General features: G+C 39.1%; 1 protein-coding gene across 1 annotated transcript in view; it reads right to left on the minus strand.

Moving 5' to 3' along the window:
• The window catches only part of EFCAB5 (EF-hand calcium binding domain 5), a 41786-nt gene that overhangs the window by 16943 nt on the left and 829 nt on the right, over positions 1 to 24014 (minus strand). Inside the window, exons 2-7 of the mRNA XM_037373103.1 lie at positions 19070 to 19431; positions 15530 to 16105; positions 11132 to 11288; positions 10375 to 10438; positions 8509 to 8579; positions 4739 to 4894 (exon numbers count right to left, since the gene is read on the minus strand). Of these exons, the coding sequence (XP_037229000.1) occupies positions 4739 to 4894; positions 8509 to 8579; positions 10375 to 10438; positions 11132 to 11288; positions 15530 to 16095 (1014 nt within the window). The 5' untranslated portion in view covers positions 16096 to 16105; positions 19070 to 19431. The remainder of the gene's footprint in view (positions 1 to 4738; positions 4895 to 8508; positions 8580 to 10374; positions 10439 to 11131; positions 11289 to 15529; positions 16106 to 19069; positions 19432 to 24014) is intronic.

Below are 24014 nucleotides of genomic sequence, written 5' to 3' on the forward strand. Positions count from 1 at the left end.
GGGACTTAACATCAACATTTGCAGCACTACAAAGGCACCATTAGCTAAGAACTACCTGTGCCTGAAAATGTGCCATTACCAGAACATCAGTACAAATCTCAGAGAAGTGAATTTATTTCATAAAGGCAAAAAAATATTATCTGGGCTTAGCTGGAACTCCCCATACATATCACTTGGCAGGTACATTATGTATGTTGGATATTCTTGACAAATTGCAGTTAGGTGACTGTAGCCACTTCTGCCAAAGGAGTTCTTCATGCAAAGATCAAAGCTTCAACATTTCATACTTTCAGGACAAGTATTGATTGCCTGACAATACTGTGGAAGAATTTTCACATATTATGGGTGTGCTGTATTATGTTAGTGACTGCACACTGTAGTTTGTGTTTATGCCCCATCATTTCCTTTGAAGTGTTAGGTATTGGCAACTGCCTGGAAAATAATTAGTCCGAAAATCTGAGCTATTATGACAACCTCCCTAATTTCCTTTAAAAATTCATAACACGTTTGACCACAGAGGTGAGAGAGGTATCAGTAGTTCCAATGCAGAAAAGCACACAGAGTTTATTAAGTCCTTGGTGCTCAGGGTGAGTGTATAAAGACAATAAAACCAGGAAAAGACAATTAAGTGGGTCATTTCCAATCAGGAAATTGAGAGTTTAAAAAGTAAAGCAAATCTAAACGATCACAAGTTTTCCATTTTATGACGAATTCCTGTTGTCATTATTTGTCCTGCCACTTTCATAATCTCCCTTCCATTAATGAAATATGGTAGTTAATCAGAGAACAGATTTACTTCAGTTCATTATTTGTAGCAAGTAGCTTTCCATCTGAACTACTGACTTCCTTTCCACATTTTGCTCTTAGATTAAAAACTGCAAAATGTAAAATTCACCAAGCTTTTAATCCCTTGTGAACTTCTCCTGCCCTTAGGCTGAAGAAATAAAGGAAGAAGTTTGCTGCTCTTTGCTGGAAATGAGCTCAAGATGACCATGTTGTTTATAATCTAAAACCATAATTAATGGCATCAATGTTTAGGAACAGAAGATTTGGAAGCAACAGAGATACATGCATCAAGAACTGGTGAAGGGCCTCCCAAGGAGGCTAATACTGAAAACTAAGTGAATACATCACATTTTCTGTTACTGCAACACCTTTCCTCTACAGGGAATTGAAAGCTTTTTGCAAATTCTGAGGAAAGGATTAGAGAACTGAAATGTAAGTGGCTGTCCAGTCCAGTTTAGTGTTTCAGACTCTGGTAACTTAATTCCTGCTGGTAAAAAAAAATACTGGAAATTACAGTTGAATTTCAGTCACCTGTGAGGTTTGGAACACATGTCATCACATAATTCTGTTCCTAAACTTATATGATGTAGGCCCTGATTCCCAGTATCTTCATCTTCTTGACGTTAATATACAAATATCTGGCACATTCCCATATAAACATTTCTTTATGTTGCTTGTTTTTCAGTTGAGTTATGTCAGAATGAGTGCTGCATCCATTTAGTAGATATACAGAGAACATGTTTTTAAAGATGTTACCAGATCACTATGGAGTGTTTGGATTCTCCATTCAGTGTTTCCATTACACACACTTAATTTTCCCTTTACATTTCCTCAGCTGTTACTTGTCACAGTCATCTGCTGGTTTCCTTTAAGTTGGTAGCACTAATCCAAAACTTTGTTTTATTAGAAAGGTAAATCAATGAATGAAGTATTATTTAAAAAATAATTAATTATTTCTAAAAAAATAGAAATGCTGGTTTGAGATTCAGATACTTTTTTGTCATGTTAAAATAATATACTTGGAGGATTTAGATCATTTAGATTCTAGAAGAGGTTTTTTGTAATTTAGATTAATTTTTTTATTGCTATATATCATTAAAAATAGTAAATTCCTTTTCAGAAATTACTGAATATTAATTAGGGGGACATTTTCCACTTTGTTTTAACATTTGCAATTTATACAGATTTGCCATTCTCCCAGAGGTCCCTGTTATTCCAGGCCACTTTTCCTTACAATTTACCTTGGGAGGAACACGTCACAGTAAAGCTGTCTGTAGAAGAGAGGAGCATTACAACAGGAAAAACATTTGCAAGGTCCTATCCCTAGCTGTGCTATCTACTGGGAAAGATCATGTTTCTTTGTACCTCATGTGTGGCTGGGCAGGCTGCTGAAAGATTCCTGCCCGTCAGCCCTTCAGTCTTGTTGGCAGGACAGGTACAGCACCCACTATAAATAACAGCAGACCATCTGTGTTTGTCCAACCACCCAAAACTTGTCTCCACTTTTAATGAGTGCCAGCTTTGGTGGCTAGAGAGTTGAAACATGTTGACCTAATTTTCTTGTCACCTCGATATTGGCAGGTGATGATTCCCAGTTGTTTTCAGAAATATGCTGTGATCTGTGAGTAATTAATTCCTTTAGCAACACAGACTAAACCAGGCTTGCCATTTAATCAGTGATAGGTCAGTGTTTAACCATTTGATTGTTTTTCTGGAAATGTGATGTGTGTGTGTGTGTATCTTGAACACCACAATGTGCTTGTTAGCCAGCAAGATGGGAAGAACAGACACTCAGAAAAGGCCATGAGAAAGCAGACTTGTTGCTGTACTGCGAGAAAGGTAATCAGAAGTGTCTCAAAAACTTCATTTGTTTGGAAACTAATCCCTGACTGAATTCAGTTACATTTAAAGATCCCAGGCTTAAAATGTCCCTGAAAATTAATACAGATTCTGTTATAACGTATAAAAGAAACTGTACTTGATATACATGAGCACAGAGGGACAATGACCTTAAAATTCACAGAGCTATTGCCTTTTTGGGCATTAGAGTAATGATTGTGTTCTGGTCTCGTCTTGAAAAGTTTCTGCTTCACTGTATAGTCCAGACTGTTCTTGCTGAGCTGCCCTCCTTCTGGATGCATGCATTTGAAATCATAATAATGATCATGTGGGTACCTTCTAATTTGACTGTAATTTAAAACACTGCTTTCTCAGCTCCCTGGCCCTAATTGCAACTCACTGAGGCAGCCAGCCTCACTCACCATGCAGACTGGAATAACTGCCTGCTACCAAACAAATGTAAATTAGGAACTGAAACAACTGCTTTGCTGTGCTTTGCAGAATGAGTACTGCAGGTAATGGATCACATTCAGGTGGTAGAAGTCCTTGTGTTAGTTTGCATCTTTTATCTTCCCCGTGGGTACAGAACGGCAGGACTTATTAGAGCGATACAAAAGAAACCAGGTCAGGTTTAAAAGAACTGCATGGTCCACTCTACAGTTTAGTGAGCTCAATTTGCAGAGCAAGGAGGCTAGAAACAGCAACCATGTTTGTGCTCTGATCATATTTTTCTGGGCAGCGATGGAGCCTGTACTGATAGTTGCTCACTCGTGTTATGTTGTGCTAGCATTTTTGGCTCTTTGCCTCTGAGATGCCACTGGGAATAGTAGCATGGTGATGGTGATTACTGCCACAGAAATAATAGGAAGAAAGTCACATCAAAACATGAAAGGGAAAGAAGGGATCTTTTCAAAATGTGTGGCAAAGATAGCAGTTGGCTTTATATATTATTCTACCCAGGAGGATCCATCATAGCTCTTCTTGACAGAGCAACAGGAAAATGAAATGTCTTCTAGCTAAGAACTAGACACATTTCTTTCCTCACCCCTGAAACAGCAGCGTGCCTGCTATTCTCTAAAACACACCATGGGTGTTGAAACGTGCTCTGTAATTCCATTCTCTTAGAGGTAATGACATTATTAGCATGACATTGTGGAGCAATGGGTTCATTCTGGGAAAGCAGGCTGTAAACATCACTAGAGGAGTGCTGGATGGAATATGTAATTTAAATAGGGGAGAAAACTGTAAGATTATGGCAACCATTTGCTGTGTAGTAGCCAGCAACTGACTAACTGAGCCTACTGAAAACAAATACCATACTTTTTGAATTAAAGCCCAGTTTTTTAGCAATAGCTTATGCCACTGATTCTTCAGCTCATACTATTTTCTAGTTTACTAATAAGTCTGGCTTTTTTTTTTCTTTTTTAAATGGGGATTCAGGTGTATTCAGAGGTTGATAGATAGAGTTTAGAGCTGCTGAAAACCAAATTATAGCTTTTGAGTTCCATTTCCAGATCTGTAACTGACTGTATTTTAATTTCCTGTCCATAAACTGTGGTTGAAGTTCACAGTACTTTTCTCAGGGAGGTTGTAAAGATAGATTATTTTGCATTTTGAATTTTAACTATAAGATTTATTGATAGAAGCCCTAAAGAGGTATAAATTAATGCAACATAATTAATGCAATATATGTTACTATTGTAGCAATGTGCACATTTGTTAAGGTCAATCTATATCAGATTGTCTTTGCTGAAATATGTCTGAATAGACAAATTAGTGCCCAAACATTCTGAACGTGCTGTGGGAACAGGTAATGACCAGAAGTAGTAAAGACTGTGGTTAATTTCTTCTCCAGGATCATCAAACTTCAGCTCCAAGTCATCAGCTTAGGTCATTTGGTTTCTAATTAGCCATCAGCTTATAGGCTATTGGCTATTTCTGTGTCTTAAGAACTATGAATTTGAAGACAATGCAGCAGCTATTGTCCTCTGAAATAACACTGAGTAAGCACAAAGAGTATCTAGAGTCATGAAGACTAAACAGAAAGTGATGCCCCAGAGAAATACCAATCTGGAAGCATCACCATATTGAAATTGAGAGCTGCTTTGCCTACCTTTCCATAATCACAATCTAGGAAGAGATCAGCAAACATTTGCCTCCACATATCATGTCTTATTGCTACTTGGAAGTTATCAGCACACTGGCAGAGATGCTTCAGGATTTCTTGGAACAAGTCATTTGAAAAATGTTCAGTGTAGGAATGGACATACTATGGAGAGAAAGCAGCAGTGTAAATGGTTAGTTTTCTTCAAGTATTTTCACCTTCATTTGAACTCCTAAAAATCTACTGCATGCAATGAAATATATAGGACTTTGTAGTTTGATCTGCTAACATAATGCAGACTTGGTGCATGGATGCTGCACTGCCTAGTTTGTTCTTTCTTTCAGAAGCAGCAACATTCTCCAAACAAGCCTGGGACACTGCTGAACTAGGCACTGCACAAATGCATCTCGACCAGTTCCTCTCCTGGCCTCGAAGTCACTTATGCTCGGTGGTTTAGAGATGCTGTATCAGAATCCCTCCTAAGAAATGTAATTTCTTAAGCTAGGTTATCTCAGGGAGGATGTAAGTTCTCCATGGTTTTCTGTAGCAATTAATTCTGTAGCAAAAAAAGTCAAGTATTCTTGACTTTACTCCGAAGGAGGTATTTTGAGCCATTAGTTCTTGTAGAACTGACAGTCACTCAACTCTTTCATGCCACAAAAGGACCATTGCCCACAATTTTAGTGTTTAGAGAACCTGTTTGGATACAATAAAAAAAGGAAAGAAACTTTTGAAAATGAGCCTGCTGTCACCTAAGTCCTCTGAACTGGGAATACTACTGACTTGAAATTTATTTTAAGTTCTAGCCTTAGAGACACTTTAACACTTTGGATTTATAGCCATGTGGTTTTTATGAGCAAAAGCAATATGGTTCTAAAAATGTGGTGTGCATGACATAAATAATAATGGCCATCAGAACAAACCACAATCCCAAAGCCTGTACTGAATTATTATAGCAGGTTTCTGGAGCCAGCCACAGTAACAGGGAGCCTATACAGTTAAAAGGAGGGATTTCCAAAACACTGAATGTTTCCCATTATCCCATTTGTAGAGTATGGATACCTGACAGAAGTGCTAGAATATCTTGGACCTGTTGAAATGCCGCACAGGCATGAACGAACTGAAATATTAATGCATGTTATTATTATTCATGTCTCTGTTGCATAATTTCCAAATATATGGGACAAGTGGAGAAGAGAGGAAGAGCAGAAAAGCAGCACCCAATGGCCTGAGGGGTGGCTGGTGGCAAAGAACTCCTAACGCAATGTGTGGTTTTTCTGCATTTCAGCATAAAAAGAGAGCACGTAGGTGGATTGGAGAGAAGGTGGCAGATCTGGGGCTACGTGTATCTACTAGCTTTTCAGAGCTATTACAACCTGGAGCCCTGTGACAGATGAACCTTAACAATGACAGCAGTTGGGAGGGGGCAGGTTGAACAAGCAGCTTGTTATTTTGAGTGTCATCTTGATGACGCACCCAAAGGCTTGTGTATTAATACTGCTGTCTAACAGCTTCACAGAACATTTTTTAGAAGCGTATGTTCAGCTGTGTGGGCAGGAGAAACGATCGTAGTCTTAGCTTTTCTTAGCTGATGTGTGTAAAGCACTCTACTGTGTGAAGTACTGTACACATAAGAAGCATACATTTATTTATTATTAACCAAGAGATTTTGACACCCACCAGAAGAAAGCTGGCACACCTCCTTCTTGCTATCCAGTGTGAGACCTCACTGTAGTTTGTGAACACACTACCATCAATAACAATGGATCTTTGCTTTTTGTTTCTACTGGTCTCAACAAAAATGTAGTAAGCAGAAATAACATGTAATCATAAAAAATAATCTCACCTTTAAAGCCTGATTCTGACCCTGCAAAGGCAATGTATTTCTCTTGGTGTCAATAGCTTTGTGTCAGACTGCTGGGGGCTCTGCATGTTAAGAGTACAAAGCCTGTGAAATAATTTATTAAGGACTGGTGTCTGGGATTTAAATGCTTTTAATATAAAAGACCCCACGAGCTTGTCACGAAGGATGCAAAAATACAACAGCCACTGTTTTGCATGTCCAAAAAACCCCCCCCAAACCCCAACAACAACGTGTGAGGTCTCTCTACTGAGTTTCTAACAGCCTTTAAGTAACCCAAAGCTGCACTGAATTCAGGGAAGGGGGGGGGAAAGCACCATTTAATTTTAAGGTCCATTAAAAATCAATGCTTTCCACATGTGAAAGGGCCTAGACCAGTGTGGAGAAAGATCATCTCTCTTTCTGGTTTTGGTGGATGATGCAAACTGATGAACAAAGGTAAATCGTAGCTGAGGATTAGCAGCAGCCCTGTCCTGAGAGCAAGGCCGGTGATTATGGAGCAGTTCCCAAGGGAAATGATGAAAGCCTCATCATTTGATTCAGTTAAAACCCAACTGGAAAAAGCATCAGAGAATATATTCTAAGAACAACATTGCACTGGTTTATGGTAAATCAGAGAGCTTGACAGTCCATGTCTTTTGCACTTCTCATTTCTGTTGTCATCTCTTTAACTGAGTTAAAATAAGGAGTACACAAAATATATTTTGAAACATTTTTCTAATGCTAATGGAGCATGAATTCATTCAGTGCTTATACATATACCATAGGGGTTATGGATTGATGCTTCATTTCAGTGACAAAGGCAATTCTCTGGGCTCCCATTAGCCACAATAGTTTTCTTAATTAAATGCAGTTATTCTGAGGTTAAATTTAAAAATACCTCATTTCATGCTTAAGAAAGCCTTCAACAAGTTATCATAAAAATGCATTTCTGTGCAAAATGCCAAACATGTGAGTCTCCTGAGAGTGAAGAAGGCACAAAAATCACACATGGTTTCTTGAAATTAGTCTCTGCACAGCTGCTTTATACTCTGTTTTTAATTATTGTAACAGTACCCACCAGCACTGCTGCAGTTGAGGGTCTGGCATTATTTCTATTCTAAACACCCCTTTACACAGGTTTAACTACCCAGCCATAAAATTTAGCTCCATCATAGGTAGAAATGGCTGGCAAAGTCTTGGCCTGCAAAGTTTTTCAGTAAATATAGTTTGAACCAATTTGGATGTTTTCAAATTGATGAAGAGTAGCATAATGGGGTGAAACTTCCAAGTACATTGATTGATGTTGGTGAGTTAAAACACACTTCTGATGTTTCTCAATGACAGCTTTTGATTTTAAAACTGCCTATTTTTCAGCCTGGTTATGCTTCAAGCAGATTTATGACACTTGTTGCAGTTTGGTTATGGTTCAGGCCAGCAATAGTTCGGGGCAAAAATGGTAGAGCTTCTCATCCCAGTTCATCACTTGTTAGGCTTTCCTATGGTTAATAGAACCTAATCAGAAGTAACAGTACTTTGGGGACATTACTTATTACCTCAAGCTACCGGTTATATTGCAGCACCAAATCTCCCTTGAGCAGTAAAGGCAAAAACTAAATTCACAACTGATTCAGGGCTTTGGCATTGTAGAAAGGGACCGAGAGGGATGTCCTAAAACCCACTGCTTCAAAAGTAACTTCTCAGAGCAGCACAGGCTACAGTTCTAAATAAAGCAAAATACTTGTCTCTTGGTGGCCAGAATGGAAACGTTGTGACAGCAGAGGATGGATAGAGAGATGGAACATGAAATATCCTGATACAGTTACCTGGGATGCTGGAAAAGTGAAGCCCTTCACTTACTCAGCTGTCCCCAGGGAAATGCTGCTACTTTATGATAAACATCATATTCTGAATCAGATGCTCTTAATGCATTTCTCACCTCTGTGAATTCATCTATGTTTACTTTTTTTTCCAATGTGTCTAAGATTTCCAGCTTCCTGTTATAGATTGCTATTAAAAAATGAAGGGATATAGGTTTAGAAAGCAGTTGTGGTTTCACATATTGTACACATTTTGTTGCACACTTACGTTACATTCACTTTCTTCTCATGTTGCATTACATTTATTTGAGGTTATCCTACACAGTAGCTGAAGCATCTGACCATATAGAGGCTACTTAAATCTGATTCTTACATATTTCTCCTGCTGAGAATCTGCACTTACTTATTCAGAACTGTATGGTCATTTATTCTTGACATAGGTTGGTGGCAAACTGCAATGATTTTAACAGTACTTATAACTAACTAGGTGAGGGAATAAATGTTTTTTGATTTAACGGACAGATAAAACTGCCTTTAAATTCTGTGAACATGGATCTTGGTTTGCAATACTGGAATCCGCAAATCATAGTAATTTTCCCAAGAAGCTCTGTGGGAATATTTTTACTGATGATGATATTCAAAACTATCTTCTGGGCTGCTGTAATGGAACTGAGAAGATATGTCAAATGTCTACATAGATTTCTGAATGAGCACAGACATGCTATTTCTGTTGGGATTATTTTTCTGTTCTTTCTTCTACAATATATCAGGAGTAATGAGAAAATTCACCACAGAATGCATTTATCACTTGTTGGTTAAGACATTCCTAAACTGTATATTATCTTTATTAATCTATAAAACAAATTTGATGTTCCGTTAATGTATATTGGATGCTATTAAATTAAATAAAGAAATGGAGCCACACTATTAGTGAAATATGACATAAAGCACCTCCAGCATCTGGAGAGCAAGCATCTGGACAGAAACTTCCTTCTCAGTCTCCCGTCCTAGTATCTGTTCACACATGAGAACCACCACAGGAGCACAAGGGCTGTGTTTGGCAGTCCCCCAACGTACTGCCAATATAGGATGATTACTCAGAGGAAAAATTCTGTAATACAGAAAGGGCTGAGCAAGGACAAGCTCTAGACAGAGGTGACTCCAGCAGCAAGAAGAAATGCACTCTGGAGTTCCCTGCTTATCATTCCATCTTCCAGCAGGGGCAGATTTGTTATTATTGATGATCATTACAGGCTCTCAATGTAAAGGGATGGCAGCAGGCTGTATGGTGCCATTTCAATGTTACTGGCTCTATCCAATTATCATTATTTGGGGAGGTCAAGTGTAAGCTATATAAAGTGGACAGGAATTATGGAAATCTTTCTGTAGCAAGCACTCTAGTACAGAGGCCCTTGTGCTGTGTGTCACTAGTATGCCTGGGACTGGTGAAGGGAATGGCTAAACAAGATGGGCTATTTAACAGAGCATTAGGCAAGCTTCAGCATTTCCCCTGAAACCATAAAAGACAACACTCAGAATTTAACTTTGTTGATCCTACCTTTCCTCCATACCTCCCAGTATGCCAAGCTCTGTGTGGGATTTCCAAGAACTCCCATGAGACAAACACTGTCTGATAGGGCAGGTGAAGGAGGAGGTTGTTACAGTGATTCTTAAAATAGGGATAAGCACATGGTAATAGCTGGCTAATGAAGGATGTAAATGGAAAAGGCCTGCCTCTGATCTTTCTATCTCTCTGAAAGATTTTTTTAAACTTCTTTCTATGCTTTTCAAGATCATATTAATGAACTACGTGGTAGTTCAGCCTCTTCCCAATCTGCCTGAAGATTTGTGGTTCATCCCTTAGCTGGTGTAATTACCCTTAGATATTCTTTTTCTATTATCAAATCTGTCTGCTGTTTGCTCACAGTTTGCATCAGAATTTAGGTCACAGAAATAAAATGAAAGGAGGCACATTGAAAACTTACCTTTTCTCTCATCTGTGGGAGCAGAAGCAATGACATCCAGAAAAGACCTCAGGGCACTCTGAACCTACAAATCAAGGTAATAGTCAAAGGCCTGCTTCACGCAGACAACAGTAGGCAATTACTAAAATAAATCATACGGAATAATCAGTTGTATGGGCCAGCCATGCTTCCTACCACACATAGGTGGCCTTGTTAAATGTTGACCTTGTATACGTTGTGCTGTGTGTAACCACAGGACAATTCTCTAGGGGAGTTGTGTGACTTGTAAGAAAGATGTTTGTGCCAAAAGATATATTAAAATTGCTGCAAATCTCATCATTTATGAGCTGCAGTATCATTTCATATGAGTCACAGGGGTAGAAAGACGATTTAATGGAGACCACAGGAGAGCAAGAGTGGCTGCCCTGGACCTTTTTAAGGGGATTCTGTGGGATAACCAGCTGCAGAGAAGGACATCTAGCGATGAGGTATATGCATCCACAACCTCAGGAGTGTTTGAGTACCTTACGGGGCATTTAGCTTCCCAGGACCTCTGTGGAAAGTGCATTGCAATCCTTCCATGTGCTTGTGGGGAATTAGGGCTTGGTGACAAGTGGTAGGCAATGACCTGCACCCTGACCCTAAGGGATGTCAGAGCCACCACCAATCCTTGTGCTCCATGCTGCCACCCCAGACCACATGGCACAATCACAATCTTCCTTTTCCTCCTGTCTGGAATAATCATAGCAGTGTGCTAACAAGGATCTTTCCTAGTTACCAGTGCAGCCGGTATTCTGCCATTGACATCCACTGTCCACTGTTTGAACTGATTTGCCAGTGCCTCCTTTCTCATCTCTTTCACCTGAGACTTCATATTGTCCACCTGCTCCCTGTTGTGACGTTTGCTCTTTGCCTCAGCCTTCATCCTGGCCAGCCTATATGACATAGGAATATGGTTTAGAAAGACAGCAGCATAAACATATTTAAGATACATTAAGCCTAGCCTGAAGAACAAAAGGGAAGTAAGTAACTTCTTGCTGAAATTCCTGTTCTTCTAGTACAAGCAGATTTTTTTCCAAAGAAACACTTGGTGTTTGAGGCACAGAATTACCAGTGTGACTATTGGACTAGATGTTAAAAATATGTGTCTTCAGAGGGCAGCTCCAAGGAGATGAGAGTATTGATATTCTGACATGTACCATCTCCTGAAATCTAGTGTAACTATGAATCTGAAGAAATAACCTCTGGGTATGGATATGTGCATGTGGAGAGAGCCTCAATAGAGTATATGGTAGACATTTAATGGAAAATCATCTGAACAGCTCTCCCAGTTTGTGTAGTTCAATAGTGATGAAATTTACCTTCACACTTATAATGGCATTAATCACTTATTGCATAGATATCCTTCAACTTCCTTTCAATGTTAGCAGGAAGAGAGATGACTAATTTTGCTACACTTGATTTACCAACAAAATTGCATCAGTATGCATTTGTCTCAAAGCCTAAGTACTGTTTCACATAAGCACTTCACTGGCAAAGAACAACGTTCAACAGAATTTCTTAAGCAGTCTCACACAATAAAGTCCTTACTGCATTAGGACAGGGATAATACACCAATCTCCCCATCATTTTGAACACATCGAGTTTGCAAGCTTGGACTAAAAGTACCTCCCTTTCTTCTTCTTTTTCCTTTGCTTCTTTAAGCACTCAGCTATATTTTTCCCAATCTTCCATTTCACACAACAGAAGAACTGAATAAAATTGATCCCATAGAACTCATCTGCTTTGGTTTTGACTTTGTTCATTTATGAAATGGAAAAAAAGCCTTAGGAAGCTCAAAATACTTAAAGTCAAAGGATTGGTTCATATGCGGAGAACAGTTCCTCCTTACTGAGGCTGCTGGAATCTCTGCACTGAGACAGCTGCCCTGCTCACCTTGGTGGCTCTCACACCCTGCATAGCTACTCAGAGCAAGGGGGATTTCTCCTCTTTTGTACCTGAGAACACACTAGTTCAGAAACTATATTTTAACTGCTCCCTTCTTCCCTCTGTGTTTCACACGTTGTGAAGATGGCCTGATCCTGTCCCTGCTCTCTTCTTGCTATGGGGTCATCCTAGAAATTATAAAACAATGTATTTTCTTTAATTAATAGAAAGGCCTGTTTAACATGTTACAGCAATACACTTTGATCACAATTCTATCACTAGGTACTTGTTCTTCAGAGCTACTTATCAAAGAGGTTTCTTAATGAATAAATGGGTTTCTTAATCAGTCATGGGCATTCACAAGTGCCTGCTGAGCAGTTTGGTCTCTGGCACTTTGATAGCAGGGGAAGGGAAAAACAATTTCCTATCTTCTGACTCCTTCACAGGCACAGAAAAGAGGGGGTATGTAGCAGGTACCAAGCTAAAGGCACTAATAGATTTTCCTCCAGTGTATGCTAGACAGAAAGAGAAAACCAGGCAATTTCTAGATGCAGCTTCTCCTCAGGAGCGGTCTGCAAACTGAAAGCAGAGCTCAGGCCACGCTAGGAGCTGCCAAAGTGCTCTGGTGATTAATTTGGGCAGTGCTCAGCACAAGTTACATTCCATGCTGCCTGCACTGTGCTGCAGTTTTGCATTTATTCCTAGGGTCCTAGAACACCAAGCAACTGCATCCTCTGCCTGGGGGACAAAATGTTTCCCCTCTAGACAGTAACAGCAAAACAGGCTGTGACAGTGCTGGGCACCCATTTCAAAGTGAGCTCATTTCAGTATTAGACATTTCCAGAAAAGATGAGATGGCAGTGAGGGTGACTTCTCCCTGCAGAATGAAACATGTTTCTTCAGGAAGACAGCCGCCTAACACCCACACAAGGATGGGTGACTCAGACTGAAGAACTACCATCCCTGGACAAATAAAGTCTCTTTCAGGTAGCAGTCCATTTGGATAAGGAATTTCTCCCATCTGTTCTCCTGCATGTGTTGATTCCCAGTCAGGTGGCAATTAAGGAGAGACTGGAGGATGCCTGAGAGAGCTCGCTGAAGACTGGTAAGCTTTAGGTGGGAACCCGTGTGAAATCCTGCGTTGCCTGAAGATAATGTCAAGGGTCTCGGGAGCTTCACTGGGGCCAGAATTGCATTCCCCATCTCTCCGTCCTTATATAAGAGACTTTAAGTACAGACTGGCCTTTCTCTTGTACCATTTTTTTCCTGTTTAGAAAGCCAGTGACTCGCATTACAAGTCTCTGTGCTGCACGGTGTTGGTAAAATCCTCTGTGCAGCATGCTGTGGTTTAAGAATCTGATGCAAATCCCACAATACAGCCATCACAAATATGTAAATCCTGAGCTGCTGTGAATGCAAATCCCATGATACTACCACCAGCAGATATGCAAAACCTGCTACAGCTATGGCTATATAAACCCCCGCGGCGGTGCTGTCTACGGATTTATTTATTTCTACAAGTCTTGATAGTCACTTCCTTTGCATCAGCTCTGATAGCTACAAATTGAGAACCTGTCTCCAAATGTAAACATGGACTTCACAGCCAAGGCCAAGATAACACGTCACTGGTAGCCAACACTTTGCATTCTACAGGAAAATCTGACCTCTCCAGACGTAAGCTCTGATTCACAAGGAAAGTTAAGAGTATTTTAGCTGAAAAAAAAACACCTTAAACCAAAACCAAACAAACAAAACACCCAAATCCCCAGGAAATTTTATGTATTTAAATTGAATTTATTTTGCAAAATAAAAATGAGATATGGTTCTGAACTTCCTGCATCCAGCTGTCCCTCTGTGAAGCAGATACACATGGTGCGACAGTCCTCAAAACAAAGGTGTGGCAAGGCTGACATCCTAAACATCCCCCCAGAACAGTCTGTGCTTGCTTGAAAGCTCATTGAAAAAGAAATTTCTCTAGTTCATTTGTTTCAGTGGACTGGCATTTAAAAAATAAAACTGAAAATCTTTTACCAGCTCTAGTTGTCTGCTTATGAAGAAAAACCAAAAAAGCTGAGCCCTTACACACAGACCACAGGTCAGTTATAATTATTTTTATCTGTGGGGAAAAAGAAGGTAAGGGAATGTATGAAATTCACTTATACACTGCTTTAGTTGTATTCACACAAGGCACGTTCTTATAAACTAACAGAATGTGGACTAGAAATGTAGAGAGACAGAAGCTCAGAACAGTAGAGAGAGATTTAACATACTCTTTTATTCATTATAATACTGGGAACGTCAATTGTCTTCATTTAGAGTTTATGCATAAGACATGTCAACAATTTACTTCCCTAATTCCTGACACTGAAACCTGAAACCAATATTCAAGCTGTATATACTATTTATGCAAATAGAAGAGACAGCCATTGAAATAAAAGCCATTATTCTACAAACACAGACACAGAATAAAGTGATCTAGTAGTGAATGAGTTATTTTTACATTATTCACAATCACCTCTGCGTCATCTATAAACACAAATGTTCACCTCTCTATTTTTTTGAATAGAGCGATGAAAATGAAAGCATTATTGTTCATCTAATGCACTCACGTTCTAACCTTAGCATATTGTAAGATATCATGGAATCCTCTTCCAATATTCATTAAATATCGGAAAAGCATGCAGCCTAGAATACACTCCAGAAATAACAATGTAATAAAATACAGAACGGTTCCTACTTTAAAGGAAAAAAAGAATCTGAAAGGAAAGCCTAAGTAAAAATCTCAGGAGAGAGTTTCTACAGTGTGCCAGGACAATATTGTTGTTGGTTTCGTCAAGAGTAATCAGCCTGAAGGAGGAAAAAAAGGTTATCTTTTTATTATGTTTGGAAGAATATAGAAGAAATTTTGATACTAATACCTGTCCTAAAGAACTGCTGTCACTAACCTAGACCAGCTTGAAAGCAGTTCCACATATGTAATTAAGATAGAGTCTAAACAGGAGTTACATACTTGCAAAGGACAGAATATTGCCTTAAACAAGAATAACCAGTGTTTCATTTGTGTGACATGTTCTGTCATTTGTCCTGCTTCTCAAGTTTTTATAAGAAACAACAACCATCTCACCCTGTACTCGACAGGTTCATTGTGTTTGACTTTACCAGCCAGGCTGCAGTCACACCATTCCTTTTGTAAAACAGACACCAAGACACCAGCTCTGGTCTTGTGACCAGACACATTCAACTCTCTTACCTCTTCGATGTTGTACCTGGCATCTTAGTTTTTAGTTCCTCTGTCAGCATCTTCATTCCTCTCAGGTATGGGCCTGGTTTTCTGGAAATACTATACTGAGGGTTGTGTCTCATCAGATATTCTCCAAGGAAATTAATGGGGTTAAATTTGGTTGGTTCTTTGTCTGGTGAAAGCACATTCCTTCTTTCCACTTCCATTAACAGTTTTTCCATTCCTGGAATTAATGTAGGTAGGAGTTTGTCGAGCAAATAGATGCGAGTATCTAGTGACTCTTTCACTTCACTGAACCACTCTTTGAACAGCCAGTCACAGGGTTCTCTCCTCTTTATCTTTTCCTCTCTTGCCTTTTGTGCACGAATCATCTTCACCTTTTTCTCCTGCAGACTCAGACACCTCTGCTGTACCTTTTCATAAAAACACTCTTTCCACAGAGCATAATTGCTAAGACATGGCAGCTCATCATTTCCCTGATTTCTCTTCATTTCTGTGGCAGTCATATCCTTACCTCTGAGTCTGGGATGTTTTAGACCTGCAGTTTGGGCTGTTGCTTCTGGCTGAGCAGCCATACTTCAATCACTGTGACACAGAACAAAAGCATCATGTTATATTGCACCAGTTCCTAGCTGATGACACAGGAAGAAAGTCTATTGTTAGGGATTAAGTAATATACTTTTAATCCTTTTTTATTTTGTTACCGCTGCTTCGTACTCTTAAATAAATACAGCCCCTTTACTTCAAAGGTCAGTAAATGATTTATAAAGATTAATTATGTATCACAACAGCCCTTGGAGACAGAGCAACTAAGTGTGTTCCTTTCTTATGGGAGAAGAAACTGAGACACAGAAGAGAAGTGATTAATTCCAGATCACTTCAGACTCAGAAACAAAGCAGTGAACAGTGCTCGGAAGTCTTGTCCCCCAGTTCTAACCAGTGGATTTCTCTTACCCTTAGTATCATTATTTCCATTTAGGTCCCATTCCATGCCTCCAGGAAATCCAGTGGATATGAGACAAAGGAAGCAAGTAATGGAAATACCAGTTGCCTAGGAGCAAGATTTCTCTACATGCTGCCTTCTGCTTTATCTTTTCTGTAGCTGTGAAAAACAATGCGGAAGCTTGTCCCATAGACTACTTAATTTCAACTTTGGCAACTATTTTTTCCTCTGGATATTTTGTTAAGGTAACAAGGACAGGGCTGTATGGGTCAGCAGAGCTCCTACAGAAAGGGAAACTATATTGTGAACTCTGTAATTAAGCTGTTCACAAGCACTTAATCTTGTAGATTATTTTGTAAAAGGCAGACCTACAGAGAGTTGCCTTTACAATTTCCCAAACTCCACTGTTTTCTTCTCAAAATGTTCACTCTGTGAAATATCAGGAAGAAACTGAGTTGTTCACAAGGCACAGTTTGAAAACTATTGCTGTATGTGTCCACACACAAGTTGGCATCTGTAATGGGACTTACACATACCAAATGGAGCAGAATGTTGCTTAACTACTTTATTCAAAGCATGAAAAATCACCAGCATGTGGCAAAAAAACAGCTCAATGTTAAACAACAGCAAAGAAAGGGCGATATTAATAGAGAGAGCCTAGCACCTTTCCAAATCAAAGATGAAACTCCACTCTGAACTTGCTGCCACACTATCCTTTTCAAGCTCTTCTTTAGAAGTGCTTTTCACTAAGGCCTTTCAGTATCCATAGCAATACTGTTGCTTTTGATATGTTTTGCTCTTCATGTTTAAGCATTTGTAGCTATTCTGAAGAGAGTTCAGCATTCCAGGAAATACATAAACGTGATCTACAGCTCTCCTGGCACACAAATGTAATTACTAGTATGTTGACCTTCTGGCTCATAACCATTGTTTGAGCCCAAAAACTGTTTGGATAGGTAGGATGCTTCACAGCACTAAATTTCTATGTCTGTTTTCTTGATGGGCTTGTTGGCATCTTGTGGTAATTTGTTTTCAAAGATGATTACCTGCTGGGGAGTGAGATGGATTTATGGATCAAGCTGCCTGCCTGATTCACAAGAAGGGTTTTAAGATAGTAGCTGGTTTTGCCACTGAAGGACATAAGCTGTAAAGGAGTCCAGATTTATAATGGTAGAAAGGGAAACCTGTCAACCCTGTCAAATTGTTCCTTGCTTAGGTGAGCTTCTTTCAATAAGCTGTAAAACCAGACTCCTTCTGATTCAAAACAGGGTGTTAACCAAATGTTCTGGTCACATTCCAAATCAGCTGGTTTTGTTGTGCCAAAATAAACTGTTCTTGCAGTTTCAAATACTTGTGTTATTTTTTAACATCCTTTATGAAACCGCTCTGCAGTTTCTGTGCAATGTTAAAGTCACAACTGCACTCTTTTTTATGAGGTAGCTGATAATGAATGATGACGAATGTATTTTCTACACTGCTTTCAACCCTTTGTTAGGATGATTTTGAGGATTAGTAAATGTTTACAAAGTATCTCTATGTCTCTGAAAAAACAAAAAACAACTAAGTGTGACCGTTCAATTTTGATTCCATGGCATTTGCCTAACTTTAAGAACGGAAGGAGAGTGTAAAGAACTATGCCCACTAACTGTGCCCACTGCTTTAATGCAGGTCCAATAAAGAAGACTAAGAGGGTATGGAAGAACATACAAACAGCACATAACTTATACAAAGGAGTGCTAGAATCAAGCCTGGAAACTTGGACTTTGTTGAGGATTACAGGGATACACCTCCAGTTTGTATAAGACATCATGGGCTCATAAACTTCAGTGCTGATTTACATTAGTTGAGAATTTGGCCCATAATATATAAAGCTCTCATGACCTGCATTCCCAAGCACAGGCTTGATTGTCCAAATAAAAGCAAGCATGGTGCACAGAGAGAAGCTTTAGAAACACCCAGGAAATTTGAAATGTGATATAAAGTTTCCTGTAAGCCTTTGTTCAAGCTGAAGTCAAGGTAAGCTTTTCATTATTTAGTAGGATGCCACTTTCCTGGCTCCTTTTCTGTGAGAGAAATATTCTTGCTGGAATCCCTGCAGGTACAAAAAGATTACCTCTCCATTTTCTGTCAAAACCCAAATCTGCCCATAAATAAGATTTTTATAGTTTCATTGTTATCCTGTTGGGAATTTTGATGGGTGGGATAGGGCCAGGAAAGACTGAAGTTTGTCTAGGTAAATATTTTGGAGATGTTTGAGTTACAAAAGTCTTTTCAAAACCAGCGTCCATCTCTTTGGTGCTCTATTGCTCAGAAATAGTTTTGCCTTCCCCTAATGTGCTTCATAGAGCATATTTATCTCGCCAATCACAAACAGCCCAATACCCTTTTCATACATGGTCTCCTTGTCAACACAATTAAAATTTAAAAAGACTTTATCTTTTGCTTTCTGAAGCTTTGAAGAATTGTTTTTCTTACCTTTGGAGCAGGTATCAAAATAGATCTTACTCTTCCTGCTTTCAAAGTGGCTTTGCAAATGAACAGGAATTTAATATGCCCATCTGTTCTCAACCATTAAAAATCTAAAGTGAATTAGGTATTTCTCAGACCTGCTGTGGAGTCAGGCTGTGAGTTTTACTCCTCTGTGTGTTTGCAGTTGCTAAGCAATAATCCCAAAGGTTGCTATGTCTCTTCCAAGACTCAGAATTGCTGTAGGTTGTCTTTTGGCTTTGGCAGCCCAACAGACTCTTCTGTACTGAACTTAGATCATTGCATCACAGGACTGAAAATAAAATAAAACAAAAAAAGACTAGGAATAGCAACAGGCAACGTTAAGGGCACAAATGGAGAGAGAAGCCACAAGTGCCCAGTGACAGGAGGTTTACCTTCAGATTGAAGGTTCACGATGTCCAGAACTGTCACAAGTCCGTTACAAGCTGAACTGAGGACTGTATTAACCAGATGTGAGAATCTGAGAGAGAAAAAGAAATTAATTACAAAATCAATTTAAACATTTTCAGGCTCTCTTTCTTGTAAAGAACGGTGTCACTTTGAAGTAGCCTTGCAGGAAAGGCACATACAGCACTAATAAGTGGGGAGTTTATAGTGCCGTTTTGTTAGACTGAATCTAAAGGAATTTATTGAATCACTGTTAATAATTTCTCCTATATTCTTGAAGAATAATATACAACACAGGAAAATGAGAAGGGAAAAGAAGAAAACATCTAAGACAGCCATTCTGCACCCATTTACATTAATGTAAATCAAGTGCCTGTTCAGTGACTTCCTCAGTGTTACACAGGACTTCCAAGTGAGAAATTTATGGCAATTTATGCCAGAAAACAAACTTTACCTAATGCTATTTCTTTCTGTGTATTTTGCACTGGAAAAGGCACGATTGTTGGATTGTCTACCTGCAGGAAAACTGAACTGTGGCTTTATCTACAGTACTGGTCATTGGAACAGCTGCACAGTACCCTACCCTCTAGCAAAGTATTAGTCTCCACTTTATGGGATGGCTGAGCTTGTTACAAAACTTGAAATAAAGGAGGTATAATATAAATAACAGATTTTTTCAAAAATCTGATACAGTTACTGTCAGAGTCACATATGTTCTTTAGTTTAGTGACTCTGGAGTTTCAATTGCAGACTCAAAAATTCTATTCTTTGTCATCTTCATCAAGCCACTTGTTATTTATTACAGCACTCACAACACCAAGGTAAATAAGAATTTGTAAAACTGTGGAACTGGAAATAGCTCTAAATGACATGCACCCAGAGTCCCAACATAAGACCAGTACAATATTTATGCTGCCCTTAAAGAAAAGGTTTCATTTTGTTCCTAAGACCTGCCATAGAAGTTCAAAGTGTGCATGCTGCGTACAGGTTTTTTACAAGGAGGAAATTTGCTCAGAAATTACAATAACAATTGTGCTTTAATGGACAGCCAAAACCCTCAATTTTTATTTTATTTTTATACTGTCTTTTCTGGAAAGTAGGATGCTATAGAAATTCCTGGTGTACCTGGCAAGATTTATTTTCCTCTATGTATTCCTGTACATATTTCAGAGAAATCTGTACGATTGTAACTTCTATAGGTACCTTTGGCCATCTGTGCTAACTGTCTCTCTGAAAAAATGTTACTTCTGGACATCTCAAATACCACTGGAATGTCAAGCTTACCAGTGTAGTAATATGCTGTAGACACTACAATACTGATGATTTTAGAGTGCAGTATTTGCTTGCAGAGAGGAAACATAGCACCAAAAAACCCACAAAACACATATAAGTGAACTTTTCTGTGAAAAATACACTGTAATAAATTATCATTTCTTTGCTATTTATTTGAAAAAAACCCCATGTATCAGAAGGAGATATGCTCATTAGAGTGTATTTCCAAGATCTGTTGAGGTATGGCATCAATTATGTCAATAAAATGAAGCAGAAAATTAGTGCACAGGAATGATTTAAAAAGAAGCTTTCAACTGGATTGTGCACTTTTTTCCTCAAAGCAGTTTGCACATGATTAACTCCCGTTATCTCTATTCCCAGGTGGGCTTGATTTTTCCCCTTTGCAAATCAGTATTCTGTTGCCATTACGATTAGCTCACAAAACTTCTTTCTTTTTTTAGTATGAAATATAAATTTAAAAAATACTTTCCCTTTTCTTAAAGTGTTTTCTTAATCCCAAAACAAGACCATACAAATAGAACTTGGAAGGAAGGACCAAAATGGCTCTATTTTTATTTTTCTGGAAGTGGAATCCCGTGGGTTAAGCAAACCTTTAATCGCACCCTATTTAACTTGGCTGTTATCCCTTAATGTTTTTGCTAAGCAAAGTGTATCCTTTTATTATGCCATCAAATACTTGCACTGTTGACAAAATAATGGGCTGAATATGTCATCACAGATGTTTTGCTGGAATTGCCTCTTCTATCTTTTTTTGGTTTTCTGTGTAAGATACATTTTGGGAGCACTCTGTTGCCTTTTGCAGCTGATGCCAAGATTATGCAAAGCCCTGACATGTAGTAACAATAAGTTGTGTTAGCCAGGGAAATGTTTGCAGTGGATTCAAGAAAATAGTCAATTTTGGAAATGTGTACCAAACCAGCTCATGTATAGCTTCACATCCCTTAAATGATATATTGGGCTAAAGCTGCAGGTGCTGACCACAGTCCTTTCAGCACAGGGAAGAATAAGGCCACAGGCTTCCAGCCTCTTTTTTGTACCAGCTATGATGCTGTGACCACAGGCTGCCCTCTAATAAATCTTTTCAATCAGAATACATCTGCCTTATAGCTTCCTCCACCACAGTTAAATTCTGCTGCTAAAAAACATTGCACATGCAAATTACACCTTTCTAACGGCTTGGAGAACCATTGTAATCTATGACTATTGTACTTATAACTGATATGTTGGACCTTTAGCTAACTGTAGATAGCAACTCCATTATTTACATGCGGTAAATGGATGTTTGATGTTCAAAAACTTGGAAGAGCTACAGGATATATGAAAAATACACAAAAGTCTATTTTGGAAACTGGCTTAAATAAACGTTTCTTGACAGTAATCCCTGCACGACTGTTGCTCAAAATCCAGAACGACACAGCACTCCAGGTGAGGGAACTGCTAGAATACTCTGAGAACACTCTGGGAACTTGTAGTCTTCCACCTATCCTCTCTATCAATGCTGATGTATCTGAACAGAAGCTACATGCCTTGAAGCAGTCCTATATTTGCAGGAATCCATTTGCATGAAACAAACCAACACCCTAGATATTATACTTTAGAGAAAGGTGAATAGCATTAAGATTCCTGTCATATGCCAGAGAAGAAAGGACTTTCCCATCCTCAAATGTGACTCTTGCCTCCAGTGAAAATCATGGCAAAAGCTTTACAGCAGCATGGCCTCATATCTCTTTCCGCTAAGCTTATGTAGCAGGTGCCAAGCACTCAGTCCACACTTTTTACATTCCCAAAACCTTCTCCAAGGGACTACTAAGTGATGCAGGACCACTTTTACCTGAAAAAAAGAAGTGCTTTGCCAGGAGATAAAGCACTTTTTTAGTTTCACAGAAAGTCAGACAGAAAAAAAGTAGATAAGAGAACAAATGCCATGTTTGAGTAAAATAACACAAAAAGCTACTTCAATGAATATAGCAGAAAACCTAAATAATCTTTGAAGTTATTGAAAATAAGAAGGTTCCCATGTGCTCTATTATATTGCTGATCCATGCCAATTTTATTTAACCTTTTATTCTGTTCTTTCCTAAACTGGGTACACACTAAATACAAAGGTGACTAATATGGTCTGAAAAATATACTTTATGCATTTTAGTTGTATAGGTGGAATAAGTGGCAAACACTGATAGGAAAGAAGTTCTGTTGAAACCACAGACAGAGCTTTTTTCAGTAGCTACACCTAACAGCTTTACTGGTCTAGCTACGTCATTAGAAAGTGTGAAAATACCTGGTACACGCAACCCACAAGCACAAACCAGTTCTTTTGCTCCCCAGACTTGCAGCTTGCTTTATCTATAATGGCAAAAGGATGTATGTATTTGAGATAGTCTTTGCCATTCTACACCTACTGTACAGACACACCAAATCCACATCCGTATTGTAGATTTGCCCACAGAAAGGACAAAGCATTTAACACATAAATGGCAGGGAGGGACTGGACAGGTGGCTGCTCAGAAAGATACTGTTTTATTGGGAATGTTCAGAACCTGGGGGGTATTAATTTCAAAGCAGTCTGGAAGGCATTTTCTTGACCTCTGTGCCATAAATCAGAGTGCGCTGCAAGCACACTTTCCACAAATGTTGTGTTTCAAAATAACAACATGATGGCTGCAAAAGTCAGGACAATGACTCTTTGTTTACCTATGGGTTTTCCTTATTCTCCCCATGCGCTTGAATCCTACTGGGGGCTCTTTCAGACTCTTTCACGTTCCAGATCCTGCCTTGCTATGCAGTTCAGTCTGTAAACTCGACTTTAGTCCAGTTGTAGGGAACCTGTCCTTCATCCTCTCTTGTCCACCAGGAGGCAAAATGCCTCCTTGGCGAGCCTGACTTCCATTGCAGTGAAGCCCAGCCACCAGAGCCTCCCTGCTAAGTATTTTTAACTGCAGGGCGCTGGGAGAGAACCTACGGAGCTACCATGTGGCTTCTCCGGTGCTTAGATTTATAGGGGTTAGTCCTGGACAGCGCTGCCAGTCTGAGGAGCAGATTAAAGCAGTATGAACCATGTGCTTAAAAGGAATCTATGGGTTAACACACACTCTTGACAAAGACGAGTTTGCTTTGTTTAATATTTAGAATGGCTTCTGTCTATCATGTATAGTGGTGTCGTTAGATGCCCAAGACGATTCTCGATCCCAGTTACCTCCTTGCCAACATTCCCACGAATTCAGTGGCACCAGGCTGAAAGGGCAAAACAAATGAAACCTTACAGTGTTTGATCTTTGTCTCAGAACCCAAACTGACAGGCAGTACCACATTCTGGGGATGTTTGAGCGCTTAAAATATCATGTATCCTTATTAGACTATTTTTTC

Source organism: Falco rusticolus, chromosome 1 (assembly GCF_015220075.1).
Source record: "Falco rusticolus isolate bFalRus1 chromosome 1, bFalRus1.pri, whole genome shotgun sequence".
NCBI classification, from domain to species: Eukaryota; Metazoa; Chordata; class Aves; order Falconiformes; family Falconidae; genus Falco; species Falco rusticolus.